The 24555-nt window shown below is 44.5% G+C and overlaps 1 protein-coding gene and 2 long non-coding RNA genes across 4 annotated transcripts; 1 reads left to right on the top strand and 2 right to left on the bottom strand.

Annotated features, from left to right (window-relative positions):
- The first annotated feature begins 5649 nt into the window (after positions 1-5649).
- LOC123167445 (G-type lectin S-receptor-like serine/threonine-protein kinase At2g19130) lies at positions 5650-8423 on the top strand. The gene has a single exon (XM_044585288.1). It carries the CDS (start codon positions 5802-5804, stop codon positions 8145-8147), a length of 2346 nt encoding a protein of 781 aa, XP_044441223.1. The 5' UTR covers positions 5650-5801; the 3' UTR covers positions 8148-8423.
- Positions 8424-10356: 1933 nt separating this feature from the next.
- LOC123165295 (uncharacterized) lies at positions 10357-12548 on the bottom strand. 2 transcript variants are annotated; one of them, XR_006482921.1, is made up of 5 exons: positions 12013-12548; positions 11860-11911; positions 11419-11789; positions 11143-11326; positions 10357-10726 (listed from the first exon to the last, which is right to left on the bottom strand). It is a non-coding gene; the product is annotated as an uncharacterized lncRNA (long non-coding RNA). The 2 variants fall into 2 exon arrangements; XR_006482920.1 differs by having other exon boundaries at positions 12031-12548.
- A 3901-nt stretch (positions 12549-16449) lies between these two features.
- LOC123167595 (uncharacterized) lies at positions 16450-19679 on the bottom strand. The gene is made up of 5 exons (XR_006483996.1): positions 19371-19679; positions 17970-18380; positions 17661-17847; positions 17497-17585; positions 16450-16774 (listed from the first exon to the last, which is right to left on the bottom strand). It is a non-coding gene; the product is annotated as an uncharacterized lncRNA (long non-coding RNA).
- Between the last annotated feature and the right edge of the window lie 4876 nt (positions 19680-24555).

Genomic DNA, 24555 nt, shown 5'->3' with positions numbered 1-24555 from the left:
TTTTATTTCACACCTAACCAGGGGGGTTGTCCCTAATATAAATAGGCTAGCTCTTTCCTTTGTTGGGGACTTTTGCCATTTCTATCAAAGACCAAAGGTATAGACTCCTCCTGAGATTGGAGAGATCTTGTTATCCTTATTCTCGTGATTCCTTGAGAAATTGCTCCTAATTCGTGCTCCACGACTAGATTGTGTTGTGTGGGTTAGAGTTCGTGGTTTCCCCTTGCGTATTGCACCTATCTCGTGCTCCATGACTTGAGTGTGGTTGTGTGGGGGTAGTATTGCGGGTTGTGGATCGGCGAATGTTCGGATTGTAAGCTTGGGTGAGCATCCTCCTCGTCCGGTCATAATCTCTTATTTTTCCATTTTCCGGCTGCTTGCAGCTAGTTATCCCCATCCATTTATCGATCCTACGCCGTGAAGATCGGACCTCCCCTTGAACACCCTCCTCTCCAAAGATGGTGTCGCATCACCCCCCCCCCCCCCCACACACACACACACACACAAACACAAATGTCTTACCAACACCGAACTACCATGCAATTAATGATTTCCAACTTACATCAAGTGTGCCATATGCCACCTTGAACTTGCAACTTCTAGGACCACTCTGCCACCCGAACTCTCAAAAAACTATTGTACCCCTATACCCTTGTAAAACCAATATAAAAATCATTTAGAATGATTTTTAATCATGTCTTCATTTTTATCATACTAAATTATTATTATTACCTGCCACGATGATACATTGTTTTTTTCTGGGTGCTACTTGCAACTAAACGTGTAGACTAAATGCTACAAAATCCTAGGCTTTCTTTGCTTTATCTAGGTCAATTGACCAATATGAATAGATATGTGTGTCGGTGCTAATAAAAAAGAGCAATATCTAGATGGTTAACACATGTCAATCTAAAATCGTGAAACTTAACACAAATGATATTAATAGTGACTTCTCTTTTTGACTTCATCAATATCGTATTAGTCCAAGTAATCAGTATATGTAGTGAATAGTGTTGTGATCATTCCAACTTGCGCTTCATGCAGTGCAGTGCATCCTTACAGCGTCATGACTCATGAGGTGATCTCAGCTAGTACCATTCAACATCTATGTGGGCTATGCTGGTTTCCTGCTGCCTCTTACTCCATGAACATGTCAGAAACTATTTTCATGGAATTTTTTCGCTATGTTTAGCTGGCCAATGCCGCTGATATTCTTCCTTAAATATAACATTTCCTTTGTTGTGAATTCAGCACATTGAAAATGTTTAGCTTTAGGGAAGCACATTAAAAATGTTGATCATTCCATCAATCGAGAGGGGCATGGGAGAATGAATGAATCTTTTTTAATGAAACTAATATAACTGAAGGTCCGCACCGACAGTGGCGGAGCTATGTGTGCTCATGGGGGGCTGTGCCCCCCCCCCCCCCCCCCCCCCCCCAAAAAAAACTTAGAAAAATGTGTGAAGGAATTCTTTTTAGAGAGCTTAGATGAGAAAGAAAAAAGTATTTGCCCCCTCAAGTTTGCAGGTTTTACCATTTGCCCCCCTGAAGTTCCTCTCTAGCTCCGCCAATGCGCACCGACCGAGGTTTGAGTATGGATCTGATAGGGGTGGACAGGGTGCCGGCTCACGTGGTTGTGGTGCAACCGTTGGAGGCACATGTAAAAAACTAGTAGATGGATCAGCTCGCGCGAGGAAGAGAAGAAGATGGGCGGCGGCTATGGTTTCCTGTCGGGTGAGTGCAACTGCTTCTCACTAAACTTTATGCAGTGGAATTGGTTGTAGTCAGGTTTAGGCCATATATTGTTCGTGGTTGGTAGGAGCGCATGTCTGTGTGCACCATATTTTTTTCCTTGATGAGAGAGGGTGAATGTAAGTCGTGAACTGGTCTGTGTGTTTACTTGACGGTGTTTGTGTTAGGTGTGAATGCATGTGCCCTACGTGATCTTCAAATGTTGTCCTGATGAGTACTATCTGTCCGTTGGAGGTACACGTAGTTTTGTCATGTTTTTTGTTACCTGAGTGTTGTCAACGGTGGTACTGTGGCGTTTGGTTGCCTGCATAATGGATTCATGGTCCGTAGTATCCGAATTACGATTTTTGGCTCCATGAAGCTTGCAATGTTGTAAAAATCAAAAATCAACTTCGATTATGTTTCGATTTTTCCTGAAAAAAATTACACATATACATACAAGTGTATACTTCACGGCTGTGAGTTTTTATGCTGGAATACGTTTTGATGTGGTCTAGACAGAAAAACAAAATCATGAATTATCCATAGTGAAACTTTACATGTGCTAGAAATTCATAGGTTTTTGTGCAGATCACATCAAAGCGGTATTTCATAATGAAACTTTACAACCATGTAGTATACATTTCTATATACTCCATCCGTTTCTAAATATTTGTCCTTTTAGAGATTTCAAATGGACTATCACATACGGATGTATATAGACATATTTTAGAGTGTAGATTCACTCATTTTGCTTTATATGTAGTCACTTGTTGAAATCTCTAGAAATATAAATATTTAGGAATTAAGGAAGTACATGTGTAATTTTCTGCAGTATCCAACAGTTCCATGCAGCGAAGAGCGGGCACGAGGAGCATGCGAGCACGCACATGATACAACACCTGCAGGTAAAAAAGAAAAGGAAAAAAACGAGCACACTGGTCCACCTGCCAGCCACAGTGAAGCAGCAGATAGCCTCAGCGTTGGCCTATAACGCATAAACTTGGAGGGGATTAAAATGTGAAATTGTTTCTATGGAGATGTATTGGAGCATAGGAGTATATACTAGTGGAACCCAACGAATCAGAACAAGGTGTGCAACTGGAGGTCCACGAGACCATCGTGCATATGTTGTATATATACTCCACCCGTTCTCAAATATTTGTGTTTCTAAACATTTCAAATGAACTACAACATACGGATGTATGTAGACATATTTTAGAGAGTAGATTCACTCATTTTGCTTCGTATATAGTCATTTGTTGAAATCTCTAGAAAGACAAATATTTTGAAACGGAGGGAGTATAAGTCTGCTACCCTAGCAACTAGTTTAGGGTTATGACTGAGTTTAGATGTATGCTCATATATGAACCACACATATCTCAAGAAAAGTTCACTGTCATGATGACAAGGTGCACGTACACCCGTATCAAAATGTGACCCTCATGGTGCTAGGACAAAATCAGCGGCTAACACATCTAGAGATTCACGTTGGACACGGACTCAGCTTCCCCCTAACTACTATTGAGAACACGCATAAATTTCTACGAATCTTATGCTTGCATAACTGGTACTCTTAAAAAATTCTGAACGTTTGGAACTTCTCAACACTACAAATGCAGACTAGTATTTATCAACCGAGACATGTAGGTGCGAATGCGGCACAACTACCATAGAAGTGCCTCACCAACTGATCAGTCATGCAATTAGCCAATTAATGATTTCAAATCTGAATTGATCAATGTAATGGACGGCCCTAGCGTTCCCTCTGCGGGCAACCCAGGCGCCAATGACGCATCTGAGTTCTGGATGAACTACTTCGTGTGCCAACGAATGTGGCGTCCTTCCTTCGATCCATGGCAAGAGGTGCAGAGACAGATGGCATGCGGTCTAGGTGCGTCCAATTGAAGTGGACATGAGTGCCTCCCCCGAGAGCAGTATGCCTCCATTGCTACTGTTCCTATGTTGGACGCTGACCTTGACGTTTCAAGCCCTGCTATGGCGACAAGTCAGCGTTGACTTGTCGTAGATGACTATTACAGGGCAGAAGAGTGGAAGAAGATGGATTAGCCATCAGATTGTGTAATTTGCATGCTACTGTGAGGTAAGCAAATTGTAACACACACACACATATGCTTCACAAAATTCTCAAAATGCTACTGTGAGGCAAGGAGACACCGGGCAGAGAGGGAAGGGGCGCGGTAGGGAGCCCTTGGCCAAGGAGGCAGCAGAGTCAGAGAACTGCAGATGGCTAGCCATGCCTGCGGGCGAGGAGGGTGGCCGCAGGTGCGTCGGAGTGGCGCACGGCGGGGCGATGGCCACCGGAGCCAGAGTGGCTTCCAGCGTGGGGAGCGGGCTAGAACATCAGGAGAAATGACGAATTTCTTGCAAATTTCGTATGCTATTTTGAGGCTGCATTCGACATTGATGTGGATTCTCGTACTCTTGGTCCGCTTTCTTCCGTGATTAATTTTCCACAGCAGACTTTCAAATAAGTACTTACTGTACAACACTATGTGACAGCCAGTATCAGCAGTCAAGTTTGATTTTGCTAGCAACATCAGTAGGAACAAGTCTAATTTTCCATATCAAACCTGCCAATAAGTACAACACTTGTGACAGCTACTCCCTCCGTCCGAAAAAGCTTATCCCTCAAATGGCTGTATCTAGCACAGTTTGTCCCTCAAATGAATGTATCTAGCAAGCTTTTTCGGATGGAGGAAATAGTAAGCAGTAGTCCAGGTTAAAATTTGCTAGCCAATAAGTCGGTTTACCGCCAACTGATCTATGTACTGGTAATATAGCCATGCATATTGCACCCTCCGTTCCCAAATATAAGTCTTTTTAGAGATTCTAACAAGTGACTATATACGAAGCAAAATTAGTGAATCTACACTCTAAAATATGTTTACATACATCCTTATGTTGTAGTCCGTTTGAAATGTCTAAAAAGACTTATATTTAGGAACGGGGAGAGTATACATGTAACAGCTTCAGAAAATAAACTAACCCTATGTTCAGCCCCAGCCCCTTTCTGCCTCTGTACTTCAGCCTGGTCCTATCGCGCATGAGCATGCCACAAGGTATATTTTCACACCTACAGTTCTACGCTCAGTCAAAACACATAAATTTAAAAACATACTGTAGTAGATTTTTAATGTCGCGCCACTTTAAATCCCCTTACATCCCAGAGTATCGAGAAGATATTTCATTGCTCAAATAGAAACTGTTGGAATATTTCGAACCAAAAAAGTAGCTATTGTGCACACACAAAATGTCCACGTAGAATGTACATACCTATTGTGCAGATGGATACATATGAAAAACTGCAAAGTATGCAAACCAAAAAGTATAAGTAAAAGAAACTACAAGGATTCCTGAGATTTCTTTGGGCCAAGAGAGCATACTGAGAATAGGTACAGGACCATTTTTTACATCATCAGGATCGGGCTATATCCAAGACATGGGAGGAAATACCAGAAGTTTAGCGAGATTACATTGTGGAGCGCATATATACAGAAGTAAAAGCAAGAACCAGAGAGTTCTTGCGCCGTCAGAGGTATAGTACAAAAAAAATGTCATGGCTATTGTCCTCTCAAATACACAAAAAATAATACTAACAGTTGTGATCAAAAGAACAGTTTACAGAAAAGTGTAACACTAACAAAAACCTGTCATCTCATTTGTATCAACTCATATGTTTGTTTGCTTAACATCAAGCTAGGGCCCGAAGTATTTGCATACTTGTCAACTGTCCACAAATGTCCGATCCCACACGATCTTTTACGGCTCCAATCTCCACCACGCAAACCCAATCCAGATTCCAGAAGAAGTTTCTCACTGATTAAAAATTTAGAACAGTCCACAACAAGACCGGACTACAACTTCCCCCTGCCGCAGATGAAAGATACACTCAAATAAGCAACTTTTTCAACTAGTTGGATTGTTGTGCACTAGTGCTTGAATTTTGATTCCACCGTGTTTTTTCAGTTCTATGACCAGACCATTGAGCACTCATCTTATATCTACAGTCCCTGCATCTGCTAGTTCTCCATCCTCCTCAGTCCTTCATGCATCTCATATATTTCACCTTGCTCCTCTTCCTGTGCACCCAAACAAATTATGCCGCGACGGACACCATCTTTGCCGGCCAAGCACTTTCTGTCAACGACAAGCTCGTCTCCAACAATGGCAGGTACGCGCTTGGCTTCTTCAACACAAGCAGCAGCAAACCATCACGAGACACCACCAACTGGTACCTTGGCATATGGTTCAATACAGTCCCCAAATTTACTTCTGCATGGGTCCCAAATAGGGATAGGCCAATCAAGAACACCACCTCACTGGAGCTCACAATCTCCCACGATGGCAACCTTGTCATCTTAAACCAGTCCACGAAGTCCATAATCTGGAGTACACAAGCAAACATCACAAGAAATAGCACCACTGCTATGCTCTTGAGTAGAGGAAATCTCATCCTAACAGATTCTTCAAACTCATCAGAGATTTTGTGGGAGAGCTTTGATCACCCTACAGACACACTTTTCCCTGGGGCGAAGCTTGGATGGGACAAGCTCACTGGCCTAAACCGTCGTCTAGTTTCTTGGAAGAACTTGAACGACCCAGCTACCGGTGTGTACTGTGATAGGTTAGACCCAAGTGGCGCCAATCAGTTCTTGCTTACACCAATGAACTCCTCCATACCATATTGGTCGACTGGTGTATGGAATGGCAAATACTTTGCCTCAATACCAGAGATGTCAGGCAACAACCCACCTTTTACTTCAAATTTTGTTCACAATGACCAAGAGAAGTACATGACACTTACTGTAGTCGATGAATCAATGGTTACTCGTAATGTACTGGATGTCTCAGGTCGATCAAAACAGTTCGTTTGGTCGGAGGGTTCACAGGATTGGACAATGGTCTATGCCCAACCGAAACTTCAGTGTGATGTCTATGCAATCTGTGGACCATTCACAATTTGCTATGATAATGCAGTTCCATATTGCAGTTGCATGGAGGGCTTCACCATAACATCCCCCAAGTATTGGCAGCTAGAAGATACAACCGGTGGCTGCTCGAGAAATACTCAGTTAGACTGCATTAGCAATAAAAGCACAACTCATACCACAGACAAGTTCTACTCTGTGCCATGTGTTAAGTTGCCTCAGAATGCCCCAAAAGTAGAAGCTGTTACAAGCGTGAGTGAGTGCGCACAAGTTTGCCTGAGTAACTGCTCTTGCACCGCATATTCCTTCAATAATGAAAGATGTTCTATCTGGCATAATGAACTCCTCAACATAAGAGCACTACAATGTAGTGGCACTGCCAGTTCAACTGGAGAAACTCTTTACCTTCGTGTTTCTGCTAAAGATTTCCACATATCGAAAAACAACAGAAAGGGAATTGTTATTGGAGTTGCAACGGGTGCAGGCGTTTCTGCTCTGGGTTTATTTGCACTTCTCCTGGTAAGGATTTGGAGAAACATAAGGAAGGGCTCTAGCCGTATACTGGATGGTGTTCAAGGCTGTAACAGAATCATTGCATTTAAATACACTGATTTACAGCATGCCACAAGAAAATTCACAGATAAGTTAGGGGCAGGCAGTTTTGGTTCTGTATTCAAGGGGTTTTTAAATGACTCAACTGCCATAGCCGTGAAAAGGCTTGACGGTGCTTATCAAGGAGAGAAGCAATTTAGAGCTGAAGTGAGCTCGATTGGAGCTGTCCAGCACATCAATTTAGTTAAGCTTGTTGGTTTTTGTTGTGAGGGTTCTAAGAGGTTGCTTATTTACGAGCACATGCCAAATCGCTCACTTGATGTGCATCTATTTAGAAACAACTCTACAATGTTGAATTGGAATGTTAGGTACCAGATAGCCCTAGGAGTTGCGAGAGGGTTAGCTTACTTGCATGAGAGCTGTCGAGACTGCATCATACACTGTGATATCAAGCCAGAAAACATACTTCTTGATGCTTCATTCGTTCCAAAAGTTGCAGACTTTGGGATGGCAAAGCTCTTAGGAAGGGAGTTTACCCGAGTCTTGACTACAATGAGAGGAACTGCAGGGTACTTTGCACCTGAATGGATTTTTGGGGTTGCTATTACACCAAAAATCGATGTTTATAGCTACGGTATGGTGCTGCTGGAAATTATATCTGGAAAGAGAAACTCATGCGCACCATGTACTAGCGGTGGCAACCTTGATGTTTATTTCCCTGTGTATGCTGCACATAAGCTTCTTGAAGGAGAAGTCAGGAGTTTGGTAGATGAAATGTTACATGATGTTGTCAATCTGGACCAGGTTGAACTGGCTTGCAAGGTTGCATGTTGGTGTATCCAAGATGATGAGTTTGATCGACCAACGACCAACGATGGGAGAGGTAGTTCGGATTCTGGAAGGGCAAATTGAAATCGGGATGCCCCCGATACCAAGACTGCTTCAAGCTATGGCTGGGAACTCGGTTGTGACATGATCCTAATCCTTTTGTGTAAGGTGTTATAGTACATTTGTCTACATTACAAAATTTAGATATTATATTTGTTACTATTCAAATGTAGTGCCTACGACTGGAGACACAGTTGTATTTCATATAATAAAGTTGTAAGGTTTGAACGTACTCTGTACTATTATACTTTCATGTATGGATCCATATCGAAATAGGCGCCATAAATATATTTTTTTCTCCGATTGAAAATTTCTTAATTTTAAGATCCAATGTGGAAGCTTATTTAAACCTTATTTTTGTAACTAGCTATGCTGCCATCGGGAAAGCTCAGCCATACTGGCATGCTACTGCCATAATAACGTGTGCAGTTAAATGTCCAACAGCCTATAGTTACCAGAAAATAGCAAATTGAAACGGCGAATTCGACGGCAGCGGCAATCCTCGGTAACGTGATACTAGCACGCACATGATACAACACCTGCAGGTAAAAAGGAAAAGAAAGAAAGAGCACAGTGGTCCACCTGCCAGCCACAGTGAAGCAGCAGATAGCCTTGGCGTTGGCCTATAGCCACGGATAAACTTGGAGGGGATTAAAATGTGAAATTGTTTCTATGGAGATGTATTGGAGCATATATACTAGTGGAACCCAACGAATCAGAACAAGGCGTGCAACTGGAGGTTCACGAGACTATCGTGCAACTAGTTTAGAGTTATGACCGAGTTTAGATGTATGCACGATCCTCTAGCTTCTTTCTTTCTTGAGGGGAGCACGATCCTCTAGCTGCAATTGAGATGGTGTGGCTGTTCCCACATGTTTAAAGTATAGTCGGATTTGGCAAATCCGTCCCCTTAAACGTCCACGAGTGCGTCCAGACGCGTCCACTGGCACTGACCAGTTGCATTTAAAATTTTCCTTTCTCACAACAAGAAACCTCAATTAGCATACCTTAAATCCATATAAAATAATGTAACTACGTAAACGATGCATTACACACATCATTCGACTACTACATCAGGACGTCCCATCAGACTACCAAAATTTGGCACGTTTAACCTACATGCTAGCTATGGAGAAGATCATCCATGGCTGCAATTGCCCTTCCCGGCGTCTTTGTCGTCCTTCTCACGAAAGTAGCGGTCGAAAACGCGGTATGGATCATGCCGGATCTGCTCATTGCCGGAGTTGTTCGACCCGTCGTTGTCCTCCTTCTCCTCCTTGGGGGGCAGTCCAGCCATGGCATGGACCGCCCGATTCTGCTGTCGGGCGAGGACGTGCGTGCTCCTCTGCTGCCGCTTCTTTACAATGCCGCCGCCTGCCGCGAATGACTTCCCCCTCTGCGGCAGCCCGCGCCTCCGCCACCGCCATGTCGGCAGCGAGGCGGGTCTCGGCCACCCTCATCCTCTCCTTCCCACGGCGAGCACACTGGTCCCGGTAGCACCCATACTTAGGCGGACCGATGATGGGAAAAGGGAGACTAGAAGGCTCCTAGGATCCGAGCGCCCGATGCGTCGACGCAAATGGGTTCGCGCGAGATCCTACCATTGGTCGGGCGTTGTCCTCCCGGGAGCGGCGGAGTGCAATGCGGACAGCCATTGCCTCCTCCAACCCACACGGGACGACACCCCAACGACGGATCCGGACTGGTCAGAGTCAGATCCCCTTGCCGCTATGCCGGACGAAAGCTTGAGTGACAAAGTGAAGTGGCTAGGGTTTGATCCAAAAAGCAGATAGGGACGAACATATATAAGGTCGGGTGAGCCAGCATGGCTGGGTTCGACGTGGCGAACGTACGCAACCGCCTCACCATATCTGCCCCATTTTGGCTGATATGAGGGGTGTGCCCGAACGTTTTAAGGCTAGTTTGAGGCGTCATTTTCGACCGCTCAGTAATCAGGGTGTCCACCCGGACGAGTACGAGGGGTGTTTCAGACAGCCGGCTGTAGATACTCTTAGGCCAAGCTGCGAAAACTATACATGGACGTGGCCACCAGCCAGGCGGGCGTTCCTTTTGCCGAGGCTATGGCCGGACCGAGTGAGGTCCCGCTTGCCTCACTCCAGCCCTTTATAATATTGTTATAGGCAGAGAAAATAAACAATTATGGTTCAACACACAGCAAGGGGTTAATAAACTAGGAGGGCACCTAAACCAACCAATTATCAAGGTTCAACAGTTCAACAACCAGCAGAGAGTAAATAATTAGGATATCACATACACAATCAGGTAATAGGGTTCAACACCCAGCAAGGAGTTGATAAACTAGGACATGACCTAAATCAACGGAGGTCATAAGGTTCAACACCAAGCAAGGGGTTGATAAACCAGGACATGACCTAAATCAACAAAGGAAATAAGGTTCAACACAAGTTAACAAACTAGGACGGCACCTAACCAGTCACTCAAAGATAACCGAGGTTATCCCCGATGCCAAGACAACTGATCCAACTGATGCGTGGCACTTCTGCAGGTTGACTCATAGATCACCGGACTGCTCGCCCTCCAACAGTTGAGTGCCAGGAACCCAGCTTCTTCTTTGACCTCAGCTGGAGAAGAACATCACAAACAACACATGAGCTCAAGGAATGACAAGTATTCACTTAATTCTGTTAGCAACTGTTTGTATAAGTTTAGGCAATTGTGCAAATTGAGAGCATGGTTAGCACGGCAGATACAACATAAAATGGGAGACTAGTAGCAAATTCTGCCCCGATGAGGGGAGCACAAACATGGATAATGCTACAATGACTAGCATTATGCATCTGCAAAGGTAAGTTAGTTATCGACCTCGACGTAGCTGTCCTTACCAAACTCTCCAAGGGTGCCTCACAACCTAGTTGAGCTCACAGAGCACAACCAATATAGAACTAGAATTGAGTTTAATAAATGTATCAAGATGGTCGCCACAAATATAGTAATATTAGAATGTTCTTACAACTATTGAAGTTTGCCATAAATTTACCGTGAAAGTAGGAAGACAACTTGCAAGCTCTCACAATCTCTGCCCTGCACCACGGCTTAAAGGTTGGCCTGGAATAATGTATAAATGTATCGAGTAAGAACCCCCCACAGGACAAGTGAATGAGAAGATATTTTGGCCTGGAATAATGTTCCCACTGGAATCCTCACAGGTACAATCATCTAAACTGAAAAGAATAGAAAGTTTGTGAGGATCTAATCGGTCCATTGTCGAGTATGGTAAGTTCTGAAGAAAGAATACAAGAAGAAACTTCCTTACCCTATGTGACCTTTGAACATCATGAGGCCGTCCTTGTAAGGAAAAAGACTCACAATCTTTTGGCATACGATATCCTCCAAGACTCCAAATTGTACTGCTGGACGTGCCTTTCCAGTTTTACGTGCGTACAGTATAGTCATATCACTGTTAGAGACTTTTTCAGTATGATCAACAACAGCAGTATCTCCATCAGAATAGCGGACTCGTATCTTCTCTTTGCACTCAATTAACAACATGGAACAAACAGCTACCATGTTATGTTTCTCTGTGGACGAGACAACAAATCCCGTGCTAAATGGTTTTAGCAAGACTTTCACAATCGATGGAGCTACTTTTTCATAGACTTTATCCAATGTTTCTTTGTCGAAAACCTGAAAATATATGAAATAAGAATGAACATTCGGATAAAGATACAAACTAAGTTGTAACAAGGAAACGTACAAGGGTAGAATCAGCTTCAGCATTTCCATTCATCGTACTGTCTGGCTAAGATCTGCAAAATAAAATCGGATCAGGCTAAGGCATGATAAATATTAAGAGTAGACAAAGCATAGAGATTATTAATTGCGTGTTGGATACAGAAAAAGGAATTACTTGGCATACTGGCCATACCAAAGGACTACGAGAACGTTGGCTGTGCGGCCGGTGGGGAAGTTAGGGTGGCGACCTCGGTGCAACGGCGGTCTGGTGGTCCGGCGTCGCGGGTGCCCGCGGGGCGAGGGCGCCGTCGATGGGCAAAACCTAGCGCGCCGTCACTCCTGGGGATTTGGGATTTGGGAGAAAAACTTGCCGCGGCCTTGGATGGTTAAAGCTGTCGACTGCAGCTGCTCCACCGCGCCTGGGTGCCTGCTCCGAGCACCCGACTCGCCGCCCCTCCCCTACTCCGCGCTGCCGCCTCGCCGTCAGGAGGGGACGCGCAGTCGTCAGCCGTCGGGGAGATGCGGGAAGGGGATTTTCTGCTTCCCCGGGCGGATTCGGGTAGAAGCGGGACGGGGGCTTTCTGCTTCCGCGGACGGAGTCGGGGAGAAACGGGAGAGCGCGCTGCTTCGGCGGGACGGCGTCGAGAGAAGCACCGCGGCGGCGAGGAGTCTGGTGGCGTGTTTTTTTTTTTCTGAGATCTTGTTGGCGAGGTGATGTGCCTCCGGCGGGTAGGTTTAGTTTTAGTCAATTGCGTTTGGGCCGTGGAGTGGGCTTTGGCCTTTGAGGGTTGGACTGGATTTCTGAAAGTTTTTTTAAGGTAAAATAATGTTGGGAAACTAATGGCCCGTAGGATCAGGTGCGGCCCGTCTCGGCTGTTACTCCTCCTTTGACCGCACGTTTTCCCCACTTTTGTAATTAAATAGTATGTCAGTTTCCTCGGTGAAATACAAAGTGAGGTATAATGATCAAGAAACAGAGGAATTTACCCCTACAAGGGGGCTCCGACAAGGGGACCCCTTATCACCTTATTTATTTCTTATGTGTGCAGAGGGTTTATCTAGTGCTTTGGCTCATAAAGAGGAGGTTCGTGGCATTGAAGGTGTACGGGTGTGCAGAAATGCACCATCAGTCTCTCATTTACTATTTGCTGATGATTCCCTAATCCTTATGAAAGCGGATATGAATAATGCAACCTCATTAAAACAGGTATTGGATGAATACTGTGCAAGTTCTGGACAATTGGTGAGTGAAGGGAAGTGTAGTATCTTCTTTAGCCCAAATGTGAATGTGGATATCAAAGCTCAGGTCTGTGCAGAACTGAACATAATGACAGAAGCAATCTCTGACACATATCTTGGTCTTCCATCTATGGTGGGTTTGGACCGGAGTGATAGTTTCTCTCATCTCGTTGAAAGAGTTGTGAATCGACTTAAAGGTTGGAAGGAAAAGTTATTGTCCTTAGGAGGAAAGGAAATTCCTTTGAAAGCAATTATCCAATCTATCCCAGTTTATGCCATGGCTATTTTTAAAATTCCAGAGAAAATATGTAAAGAAATCACGGATGCAATGGCGGCCTTTTGGTGGGGGATACAGAGGAAGAGAAGAAAATGCACTGGCTAGCTTGGTGGAGGATGTGACTTCCAAAAGATAAAGGAGGTATGGGGTTTCGGGACCTCCATGCTTTTAATTTAGCCATGCTAGCGAAACAAAGTTGGCGAATGATAACGCATCCGGACACTCTTTGTGCTACTGTCTTAAGAGCAAAATACTTTCCTGATGGAAATATAAAGGCAGGGGCAAAAAAGGGATCATCTTTTACGTGGCAGAGTATCGTCGCTGGTCTGCAAACATTCAGGAGAGGCCACATTTGGAGAGTTGGTTCCGGTGAGAAAATAAATATTTGGGAGGACCATTGGGTACCTTCGAGTCCAACAAGGATGATCCACACAAGGAAAGGGAACGTGTTACTAAGAACGGTGAATGAGTTGATTGATCCTAATACAGGAGCCTGGGATGTGGAACTTATCAGGATTATTTTCCTTCCAATTGATGCAGAAAGAATTTTGAGAATTCCTCTATCAGTGCATCTAAATGTAGCATGGCATAAGACCAAATCACACTCATTTTCTCTTCGGTCAGCCTACTACTCAGAATGGGAACGCCAGTTTGGTTCAAAAATTATTAGTAGTGAAGGGACCTCAAATGTTAATCCTGTTTGGTTGGCTGTGTGGAAGTTGGAAGTCCCTAGTAAGATAAAAATCTTCATCTGGCGAGCTCTTAAAGGTGTTGTTCCTGGTATGGCAATTCTCGCTTCTAGGCATATTAAAGTCTCAACAGAATGTCCTATTTGTCGTTCTGGGCCTGAAGATATTCGCCATTTGCTGTTTACTTGTACACGCGCTCGGCAAGTTTGGAAGGCATTTGGCCTTAATACAATTATTGATCAAGCTTTGGCAGTGGATCTTTTAGGCTCTGTAGTTTTGGAAGAAATCCTACGATGGCCACACAGGAAGTCGCTGGTGTTAGGACAGCTAGGCTTGCAAGCGACAGTGGCTATGGCCTCATGGTACATATGGTGGGAAAGGAGAGAAGCAAGGAAAGGCGAGAATGTCAAACGACCTCTTAGCTCAGCTTTCGCTATCCAAGCACTAACGGCAGACTATGCAGAGAAGTCTCCTCGGAAGCAGGCGGGAAGAGTAGGCTGGGAGAAACCACTTATTGGTACTTACAAGTTAAATACTGATGCATCTTTCTTTGAAGATGGTACAGGATCAATGGCTGCTGTTGTGCGTAACAGTCGTGGGGAAGCAGTTGCCGGTGCTGCAGAGATCTTCAGTTATGCCTCAAGTGTTGCATCTGCAGAAGCAATGGCACTTGACCTTGGTCTTCGACTAGTACGTGATATTGGATGCTCAAAAATCACCGTAGAGTCAGACTGTTTAGAGCTCGTTACCGCTTGCAATAGAGGTTCAGAGATACTGGCATCATATACTGCTATTTTATATGATGTTTTCCAACTTGCACATGAGATATCGTCGATTCAGTTCCGTCATTGCCCCAGGGAAGCAAATAAGTTGGCACATGTTTTAGTGAGACATACTTATGGCTCAAAAAAATGATTTGGTGGGATGATGTTCCGCCTAATTTTCTATTACCTCATGTACTGAATGATGTAACACTCTCAAATTTGCAATAAAGTGCCAAGGGGCTTCCTTAAAAAAAGTATGTCAGTTGACATTTGGCAATTAGCAACCGTTGCGTCGTATGCACGCGTCCCTTGTAACACTACATATAGACATCATCAATAAAGATTTGAACTGCTGGTTTTCATTTTTTACTTCCTCTCGATCTTTCTTCTAAGAGCATCTCCAAGAGAAGATGCAAATTTGGAGATGTAAAACAGGAGACGTAAAAGTTTACATCTTCAAAAAGTGTTTTTTGCATCTCCAAAAAAGTGTCAACTCCAACAGACGATGCAAAACGAAGATGTAAAAGAGCAACTCCAACAGAAGATGTATATTTGAGATGTATATTGGCGGCGGCAGTGGGGATCGAGGCGGCGGCGGAGGCGGAGCGAGGTCGGAGGAGAGTCGGGGCGGCGACAGCAAAGGTGGAGCGGGGCCGGAGGTGAGTCGGGGTGACGTGGGAGGCGGAGCTGGGCGGCAACAGTGGGGATCAAGGCGACGACGGGAGGTAGAGCGAGGCCGGAGGAGAGTTGGGGCAGCAGCGGCGGAGGCGGAGCGAGGCCGGAGGAGAGTTGGGGCAACGGCGGCGGAGGCGGGGCGAGGCCGGAGGAGAGTCAAGACGGCAGTGGGGGAGGCGGAGTGGGGTGGTTGCAGCGGGGAGTCGGGGCAGCGGCAGGAGGCGGGGGTGGTGAATCGGGGGACAACGACAGTGAAAATAGGGTGACGGCGGGAGGCGAAGTGGCGATGGGTGAGAGGAGTCAGGGCGACGAGGGAGGGCCGCAGGTGGCGTGGGACGGCGGCAGCGTGGCGTTGTGGTTGTCAGACGGCGGCGGCAGTGCGGTCAACGACCAGGAGGAAGAGGAATGGGAGAAGAGAAATGAAATGAAAGGCAGTTGACGCGCGGCCGTCAGTTTTACATCTTCTATAGATGGAGATGCAATTTTGCACCGCGAGATGTTATAGTTTAGATCTTCAGGAGACGGAGATGTAAATTTTTTTTCATCTACATCATCGTTTGGAGAGGGGTTTTGGTCCTCAGAGATGCAAAAGTAGGTATTTTTGCATCTACATCTATTGGAGATGCTCTAACACGCCAAACAGGTGCTTGTAAATCTTACACCCTCTCCTTGATCAATACCTCCCTTGGTTCTCTTTTCATTACATCGCTCTGTAAATGTTGATCGAGATTTTCTAAATATCAAAGTCGAATATGGATAAGTAGCACATTGACTTCGATATAAGAACTTTCCTCATCGTGTTAGAAATAGACAAACCCTTATTGAGTTTTGTTTTTAGATTTTACAGGTTGAGTATACCCCAAAAATCAGCATTGGCCAAACCTAACCGCAGACATTTCTATCTGGGTGTCAGCAAGACATATCAGCAGTTGCATTTTTAAGCAAGTATTTCATGGTATTTAAAGAAAAATACACCAACAAGCATGACGAATCTTATTAGACAGGAGTCCATCACATTAATATAATTCTGACTCTACAGGCACAAATAACCTATGTGACTCCACATTGGTACATAACAAATAACAATCCTTGATAGTCTGATGTAATCACTCGGACAAGAATAACTTAAATAACAATCGTATAAAGATACAAATTACACATCGGACTCAGACAACCTCCAAAATAAACGACGGCTTAATGTACGGAAGCAATAAACCATCTTTCACTCCACCCCGAGGCTCCAGCAGCGTAGTATCAAACATGCACTCCAAGTAACTGATATTTCATCCAAGGCTTCAGAATTGACAAAAAAAAAGTGTGAGGAACACATGATAAGAGTAATACAAGCGTCAAAAGACACATTTATGACCTCAAACACCACAAACATAAAGTGCGATCGACTATGAACTCACAAACTCAATTATCTGACAATTATGTCAAAAAAAAATCCCAGTGATATTACGTCAAATCTTATCTTGCCAGTTGTTGTCTGTGAAGTCGCTCTGGAAAATTATTATTCACAATTATCTAATCTTTCAGGCGAACTAAGTTTCATCTTAGCTTAGCTATTGTTGTCTCTTATCTTTCGAATCTAGGAGGCCTCATTCAAATATCCATGCTAATTATATAAAGGTACACAAATTAACCATAGAATTAACATTCTACAGGTAGGATTGAATGAGCGGTGAAGTTATGTTTGTGACTGATTAGCAGCCATAGAAGTTTAAATGTCGATGTGAATGTGAGGAAGGATATATAATTCCTTCCAAAGCATACAAGATTGGTACAGTACGTGTGATGACCTAAGAAAAGAAATTTGTACTATTGGCATACACACATACTAATTGAGATAGCACACCCACAGTTTTTGTTTAGATATAGCAAGTCTGAATTGTAAGAAAATAAACTCAATGAAGGACACAATTGGATATGCAAGAAAATTTAACAAATGGAGTGAATTGGACATAGTGATTGATGATTGACTGATGAAAAATATAGTAAAATGGAGGAAGTACCTTTAATACTTGGTGTTGCAAGATTGATTATTTTAATAGCCAGGCCTTTCAAGCATTTCAAGCATCTCAGCAATTGTTTCTGCTCCGCCCTGACAAATACTACACATGATTAAAAATTGCCTATAGACAGTGAAAACAACGAAAACAAAGTCTGGAACTCTTACAGCCCAATCCTCTAGCATGGTGTGTACACCCAGGACTGAAACAGCAAGTCTCGTTCCTGCCTCGGACCCTTTGTTGACTCCAACAACTCTACCTCCCATAATAATTGGTCCACCAGACATTCCAGGGTTACTGGTGTAATTCGCATAAAGCATATGAACACCAGTTTCTTGATTTACGTACATACCGCTGAGATACAAACAAATCAGTTCCAGCAAATATGTATTTTAACCACCACCAAAAAAAACACAGTTCAAATAAAAATTAGTCAGCAAATGCACAAAAAGTAAGATTCAACCGTCATTACGTACTCAATTTGGCCAGGTAATGTCGAAGGTCTGATAAGTTGTCCACGTTTACCATTGTAATATCCATGCAAATAAACCGTCCATGGAAATAAATCACGATTGGTAGATATTTCAGCAAACAGCAGAGGTTCAAACATATGGCCCTCACAATTAAACTGAAGTATGGCAAGGTCCCCAGGCTCGGATAAATTTTGTACATCGGCTTGAAAGCGCGGTTGTCCACCAGGAAAGATAACCGTAACCATAAGGCCATTAGTGAAGGCTGATTCAACAACATGGTAAGATGTCATTACTAGACATGAACATCCGTTGCAGTAAGCAACGAAACCGCTGCCCAAATGCTCTGGACTGCCGCCTTGTAACATAACCACAGACATCTCCTTCAGTTGATGAACTCAAGATTTAAAGATGAAACTGCAAAAGTTTCAGTGGAAATAAAGGTTGTCAGATAGGACGAAACATCCTAAGATGGAAAGACTAATTAGACGAGTATCCATACTTCATTTGGGGAAAACAATTAAATACTACGCTTCACTAAGATTAAAGAAAATGTGAATAAGGGAATCAACCAACAAGTAACACAACAGAGGAGGCATGTGCATTGCGGGAGTAACTCGCCTGTTTTGAGTCACAGGTATTGGAATTGACATCTGTCCAAGTAAGCCAAGAGAAAAGGCAGAGCTCAGCTCCCACGTGTGCGCCCTGATCAGGGGCACCAATGCAACAACTCCCTGCCCATGTCCCAGCGCCTAGTAATCAAGGAAAAGGAGAGGCAGGTTCCACCAATAACAACTGATCCTAAAAAGGTGCCATGGGGATTCCAAGACTGATTACCACCACTGGCCATCCTAGGACAGTGCCGGTGGCGTCCTGGGACCCCCACTGTTGCCTCTTCCCTGTCAGAACTTCACATATGGCTGGGGGCTCACTGTCGGGCAGCAAGGGACATCTACTGCTTTTGTTTGGGACGTTCTAATCTGAGATCAAGATCCTATTTACATGCCTCGGTTGTTGTTAATCACCCGTGCTAACATGTCAATGGTTCTGTAAGTCTTAATTATCCATTTTCAAGGTAGATTGCTCTCTGTTTTAAGTTAATGATCTTTCAGGTTAATGACCTTACTAGTGAACTAGTGATCTCGTCTTATCCTAATTGCATCGGGTTAGTGCTAATTAATGATGACCATGTTTTAATTAGCTACGGTTAATGTGATAATGTTCATGGTTCAAGTTAAATTGGTGTTCAATAAGGACGATACGGCATCGGGTAGCAATTAGAAGAATATGGTGGATGTTTGTTTAAGAACTATCCAATTTCCCCCAAATCACCGAAACCCTAACCTTAGAAATGCCCAACACTAACCCTTGCATGAAAATCCCCAAAAGGAAAAGATTCGGCCTCACCTGATGGCGCCGCGTTGGTGCCTCACGTCCGGGATCCCGCGCGACGACGCCGCACGAGGACCAGGATGTCGTGGTCTCTCGGGACGACGCACGGAAAGTTGCCGCCGATGTGCCGCACTTAAGGAGGAAGACGATACCCCGCCTCTGCGCTGGGCTCAGCGCCGTTCGAAGGAGCAGCGCGCGGCCTCTTGTCGAGGCGCGCTACTCCGGCGAACGGCGCCACCGCGTCGCTACGGAACCTGGCTGGCCGGCGCCGTCACGAGGTCGCCTCTCGTCGCTGAGAATCGGGGAAATAGCCTAGTGTGGGTGTGGCTGGCCGCTCGGTTGTTTTGTTCCGGGTGCCTTGCATCTGGCCCGTTGATCTGATCGGACGGCTCTCTGCAGAGCTGATCGACATCTTGTTTTAAGTATTTTTGCCCTCAAAGGTTCGCGTGTTTGCTTGGAGATTAGCACATACATCGATCCCAACAGGCCAGGTACGGCAGTACAGGCACATGGCTGACTCTCCAGTTTGTTCCATATGCGGGGCGGACGAGGATACACGGCGTCATTCCCTTCTGAGTTGTCGTATGGCCAGGTGTGTTTGGGCTTTGGGTGATGAGGAACTGCTAGAGCATGTGATATCAAACTAGAATGAGGATGCCACACTTTGGTTGTTCTGGCTATTTGAAACCACAAGTCAATAGGATACTGCCCGAGTGCTGGTAACTATGTGGGCGATCTGATGGGCACGACGAAAGGTCATCCACGACGATGAATTTCAGAGCCCACTGTCCATAGTGTGCTTCATTAGGTGTTTCCTTGAGGATCTGGATATAGCTGTTGTTCGAACCTCGCGAGCAAGTCCCACTCCGTCTGTGATTCCTAAGATGAAGGTGTGGTTGCTAAATTGTGATGGGGGAGTTTCATCTTTGGGGGAAAGAGGAGTTGCGGCTGCTGTGTGCCAGGATAGTACAGGCAGATACTTAGGAGCATCAACAGTGGTTTTTGATGGCTTGATTGATCTAGCAAGCTTGGAGGCGCATGCATGCAGTGAAGCTCTTGCACTTGCCCAGGATTTGAATCTACAGAATCTGGTGATAGCCTTGGACTATTTAGAGGTGATCTCAAATATAAAAAACGAGGCTTCACCAGTCTATGCCCCTGTCCTTAGGAAAATTTTGGTTAGCAGGAATAATTTTCATTCTGTTATTTTTCGTTTTGAGCGTAGGGAAAATAATTTCGAGGCCCACTCGATAGCCAAAGGATCCGCGTCTCTTTCGGTGGGTCGCCATGTGTGGCTAGGGACTCTACTAGACATTGCTTGTATCCCGGATGTTCTGAGATTTGAATAAACTCCCTAGTTACCTTTAAAAAAAGTATTTTTGCTAATGTATGCACTGTTAAGTAAGTTCATATAACTAGATGACACCCCGCGCGTTGCTGCGAGATCTCTTTGTAGTCATTAAAAGTAGCATTGAAACGAAATAGGACCCCAAATCGGCACTAAAATATCCAAGGTCAACAATTTAATAGCAAAGAGAATAGGTTCTTCACTGGTACTCCCTCCATCCGAAAAAGCTTGTCCCAAGTTTGTCCCTCAAAATGGATGTATCTATCACTAATTTGGTAGTAGATACATTCATATGAGGGACAAGCTTTTTCGGACGGAGTGAGTAGTACGCAGGGTCTTGTGGGTGCATGGCCAGAGTATAGATATCAATATTCGATCGTATTGTTTGACCAATTCTTAGTGTCACATGATTTGATATATGTGAATTGCAACAAAATAGGGTATCAGAGTATTGACGTATGGAACAGTACCTCGATACTAATGAAGACTTATTCCAGTTTTCCCTTCTGAATTATGGGGGTTGACTTTCAGTTCAAATTGATTAAGAAGAACTTGTCTAGTTTTGTAGCTTCTCACAGAACAAATTCAAGCAAACAACGGACTTTATCTGAATTGATCAACAAAGCATGGGCCAATGAATGGCGACTTAATAAATAGTAGTATGAGAGGTGATAAACATAGCATCTATGGAGATCAAAAGATTAGCAAGGTGAGTGACTTTACAATTCTGAAGATATTTGTCAAAAGCTAAAAAGGAAAGAACATCTTTGAATGCTACCCTACGACCATTGTTGTCGATTAAGTAGAATTGTTCTTTTTTTCAAGGGAAAACTACAATGGTTTTGGACTAGAAACTGCTCGATGATACATTGGTTGGAAACATAACTAAGACAAACATCTATTAAATATTGTACTTTCCACAAAACTGATGAAGAATCCTCTCTGATTGAAAAATACCAGTTCTTGTCAAATCTCTCACTTGGATCGTAAAGCACAACCTGCAAAGGCATATCTAAGATCACTCTAGGGAGGCTCAATATCGTTATTAATCATAGATAAATGCACCAAATATTCAATGGCATATAGCCATGAGTCATGATACAACGATATACATATTGTAAATATAAAAAAGGAGGTAAAAGCACTACAGGTCCTGGAACTTGTCTGACATGTGATGGTTTAGTCCTAGAACTGGCAAAAGTGAACTATGTAGTCCTAGAACTTGCACACAATGTGCAAATTTAGTCCTGAGCCAATCATAGGCGGCCAAGTGGCGCCAGCTGGGCCGGTTCGGTTGTTGCTGAACATGTTGCAGATACCCCCTGCCATTTTCACTAATTAACCCGCAGGACCAAAAGTAGCCTTTGTGCGTGGCTCTCGTAGCCTTCTTCAGAAGTTGTGATGGTCGAGTATGTAATTTTACCGGTGGGGGTAGGTACCGGAAAACCATCCGCCGTCTGTCTAGTTTCGTCAAGATTCGTGCGCTCTGTCAGAGTATATATTACACCTTTTATACTATCTAAATACGACTGTGTGATGCTCCCGATTCAATCGTACACTAATCATACACGCAAATGTGTATGATCAAGATCAGGGACTCACGGGAAGATATCACAACACAACTGTAGACATAAATAAAATAATACAAGCTTTATATTACAAGCCAGGGGCCTCGAGGGCTCGAATACATAAGCTCCAGACACAAGCGTCAGCGAAAGCAACAATATCTGAGTACGGACATAAGTTAAACAAGACTGCCTTAAGAAGGCAAGCACAAAAGCAACAACGATCGAAGAGGCAAGGCCTCCTGCCTGGGACCTCCTAACTACTCCTGGTTGTCGGCTGTCTCCACATAGTAGTAGGCTCCGTCGGGGTAGTAGTAGTAATCGGTGGTGGCATCTGGCTCCTGTGATCCACCATCTGGTCGCAGCAATCGGAAAGAAGGAAGAAGAAGGGGGTAGCAAAGCAAACGTGAGTACTCATCCAAAGTACTCGCAAGCATCAGATCTATACTAAGTATGCATCAGTATCAAATGGAAGGGTTGTATCTGTGGACTGAACTGTAGAATGCTAGAAAGAGGGGAAAACCTAGCCTATCGAAGACTAGCATCTTCAAGCATCTTGCAGCATTCAGAAGAGTACATAATAGCAATTTATGATTGACAAGCATGTTGTAGAGTTAACGCCCAGAGATCCTTTCTCGACTCCCTGCGAGAAAGAAATCCCAGAGCCACATATCCATAACATGCCTCAGCATCCAGTATCCAGTTCTACTTGTATCGATCGGGATACAACTCCGAGCGTCCGTTACCGTGGACACGACTATTCGAATAGATAATACTTCCCTGCAGGGGTGCACCAACTTACCCAACGCGCTCGATTAACTCCGGCCGGACACACCATCAGGTCCATGACCGGCCGATCTCCGTAACAAGTAGGTGAACGGTGATGATCAAAACCAGGAGAAAGATCTGAAAAAGGGGACTTGGATAGGATTTTGACCACGATCAAAAGATAGGAGGGGTTCTCTTTCTTTCATCGGCTGATCGACACACCGCAGTCCTACCTAGGCTCCGCAGAGAGGTCCCCGCCGGTCTACATCCTAAGTGCTCAGGGGTCTTGGGCCCATTGCCCTTTGCACTCCGGGTCGTTGTGTGCAGGGTGAATACAAGCGCCACCTCTGTCATGGATGGCACGATCCGCCCGTGCCACAATGCCACAATGCTAAGCCGTAACGCCTACATGCTTCGTTGCCTGGCAGTTGTAACCTAGCACCGCCAGGAGAGGCTAGTCTTCCAGCGCCGTCCTCCGGCGGCTCCCCTACGCTGGCGACCTTGGTCGCCGATGGTGAGGGGGGTCGCCGGATCCACGCGTGTGAATCATTTCTACTCTTTTGTAGTATGGTTTTTTAGGTTGTTCATCGTCTTTGCTTCGGCGGTGACGATGACAGCACTGAATAAAGATTCTTTGGATCCTTCCCTGACAAGGCCATCGGCTCTATGGTTGGGGATGAATTTGAAAACTAGTCTATTCAAGCAAGGATGGTGTGCCGGCGACATCCTCGTGGTGGACATGTGTACTCAGGCTCCGCCGTTGCGACGACGTTTGCTCCAGCGCCGACGCGGAACTTGGGAGGTAGTCCAGGAGTGGATGCAGATTGTGGTCTGCATCGACGACATTTGGAAGACGGAACGTGTGCTTGGTCGTGGTTCGTGGATGGCAGGCATGGTTTCCTCCTTCAGCGTTGATGTCTACTACACAACTTTATTCTTGTAGACTCGTGTTGGGCCTCCAAACGCAGAGTTTTGTAGGACAGTAGCAATTTTCCCTCAAGTCGATGACCTAAGGTTTATCAATCCGTGGGAGGCATAGGATGAAGATGGTCTCTCTCAAGAAACCTTGCAACCAAATACAAGAAATCTCTTGTGTCCCCAACACACCCAATACAATGGCAAATTGTATAGGTGCACTAGTTTGGCGAAGAGATGGTGATAAAAGTGTAATATTGATGGTAGAAATATATTTTTATAATCTGAATAAATAAAAGCAGCAAGGTAGCAAATAGTAAACGGGCACAAAAACGGTATTGCAATGCTTGAAATGAGGCCTAGGGTCCGTACTTTCGCTAGTGCAATCTCTCAACAGTGCTAATATAATTGGATCATATAACCACCCCTCGAAGTGCGATGAAGAATTGATAGCCCACAAGTATAGGGGATCAATTGTAGCCTCTTTCAATAAGTAAGAGTGTCGAACCCAACGAGGAGCTAAAGGTAGAACAAATATTCCCTCAAGTTCTATCGACCACCGATACAAATCTACGCACGCTTGATGTTCGCTTTACCTAGAACA

The sequence above is a fragment of the Triticum aestivum genome, chromosome 7D (assembly GCF_018294505.1).
Source record: "Triticum aestivum cultivar Chinese Spring chromosome 7D, IWGSC CS RefSeq v2.1, whole genome shotgun sequence".
In the NCBI taxonomy this organism is placed as follows: Eukaryota; Viridiplantae; Streptophyta; class Magnoliopsida; order Poales; family Poaceae; genus Triticum; species Triticum aestivum.
This window is presented reverse-complemented; position numbering and strand designations above follow the sequence as displayed.

Coding starts and splice junctions, on each gene's coding strand:
- LOC123167445 (XM_044585288.1), top strand. CDS start 5,802: ATGCATCTCATATATTTCACCTTGCTCCTCTTCCTGTGCACCCAAACA.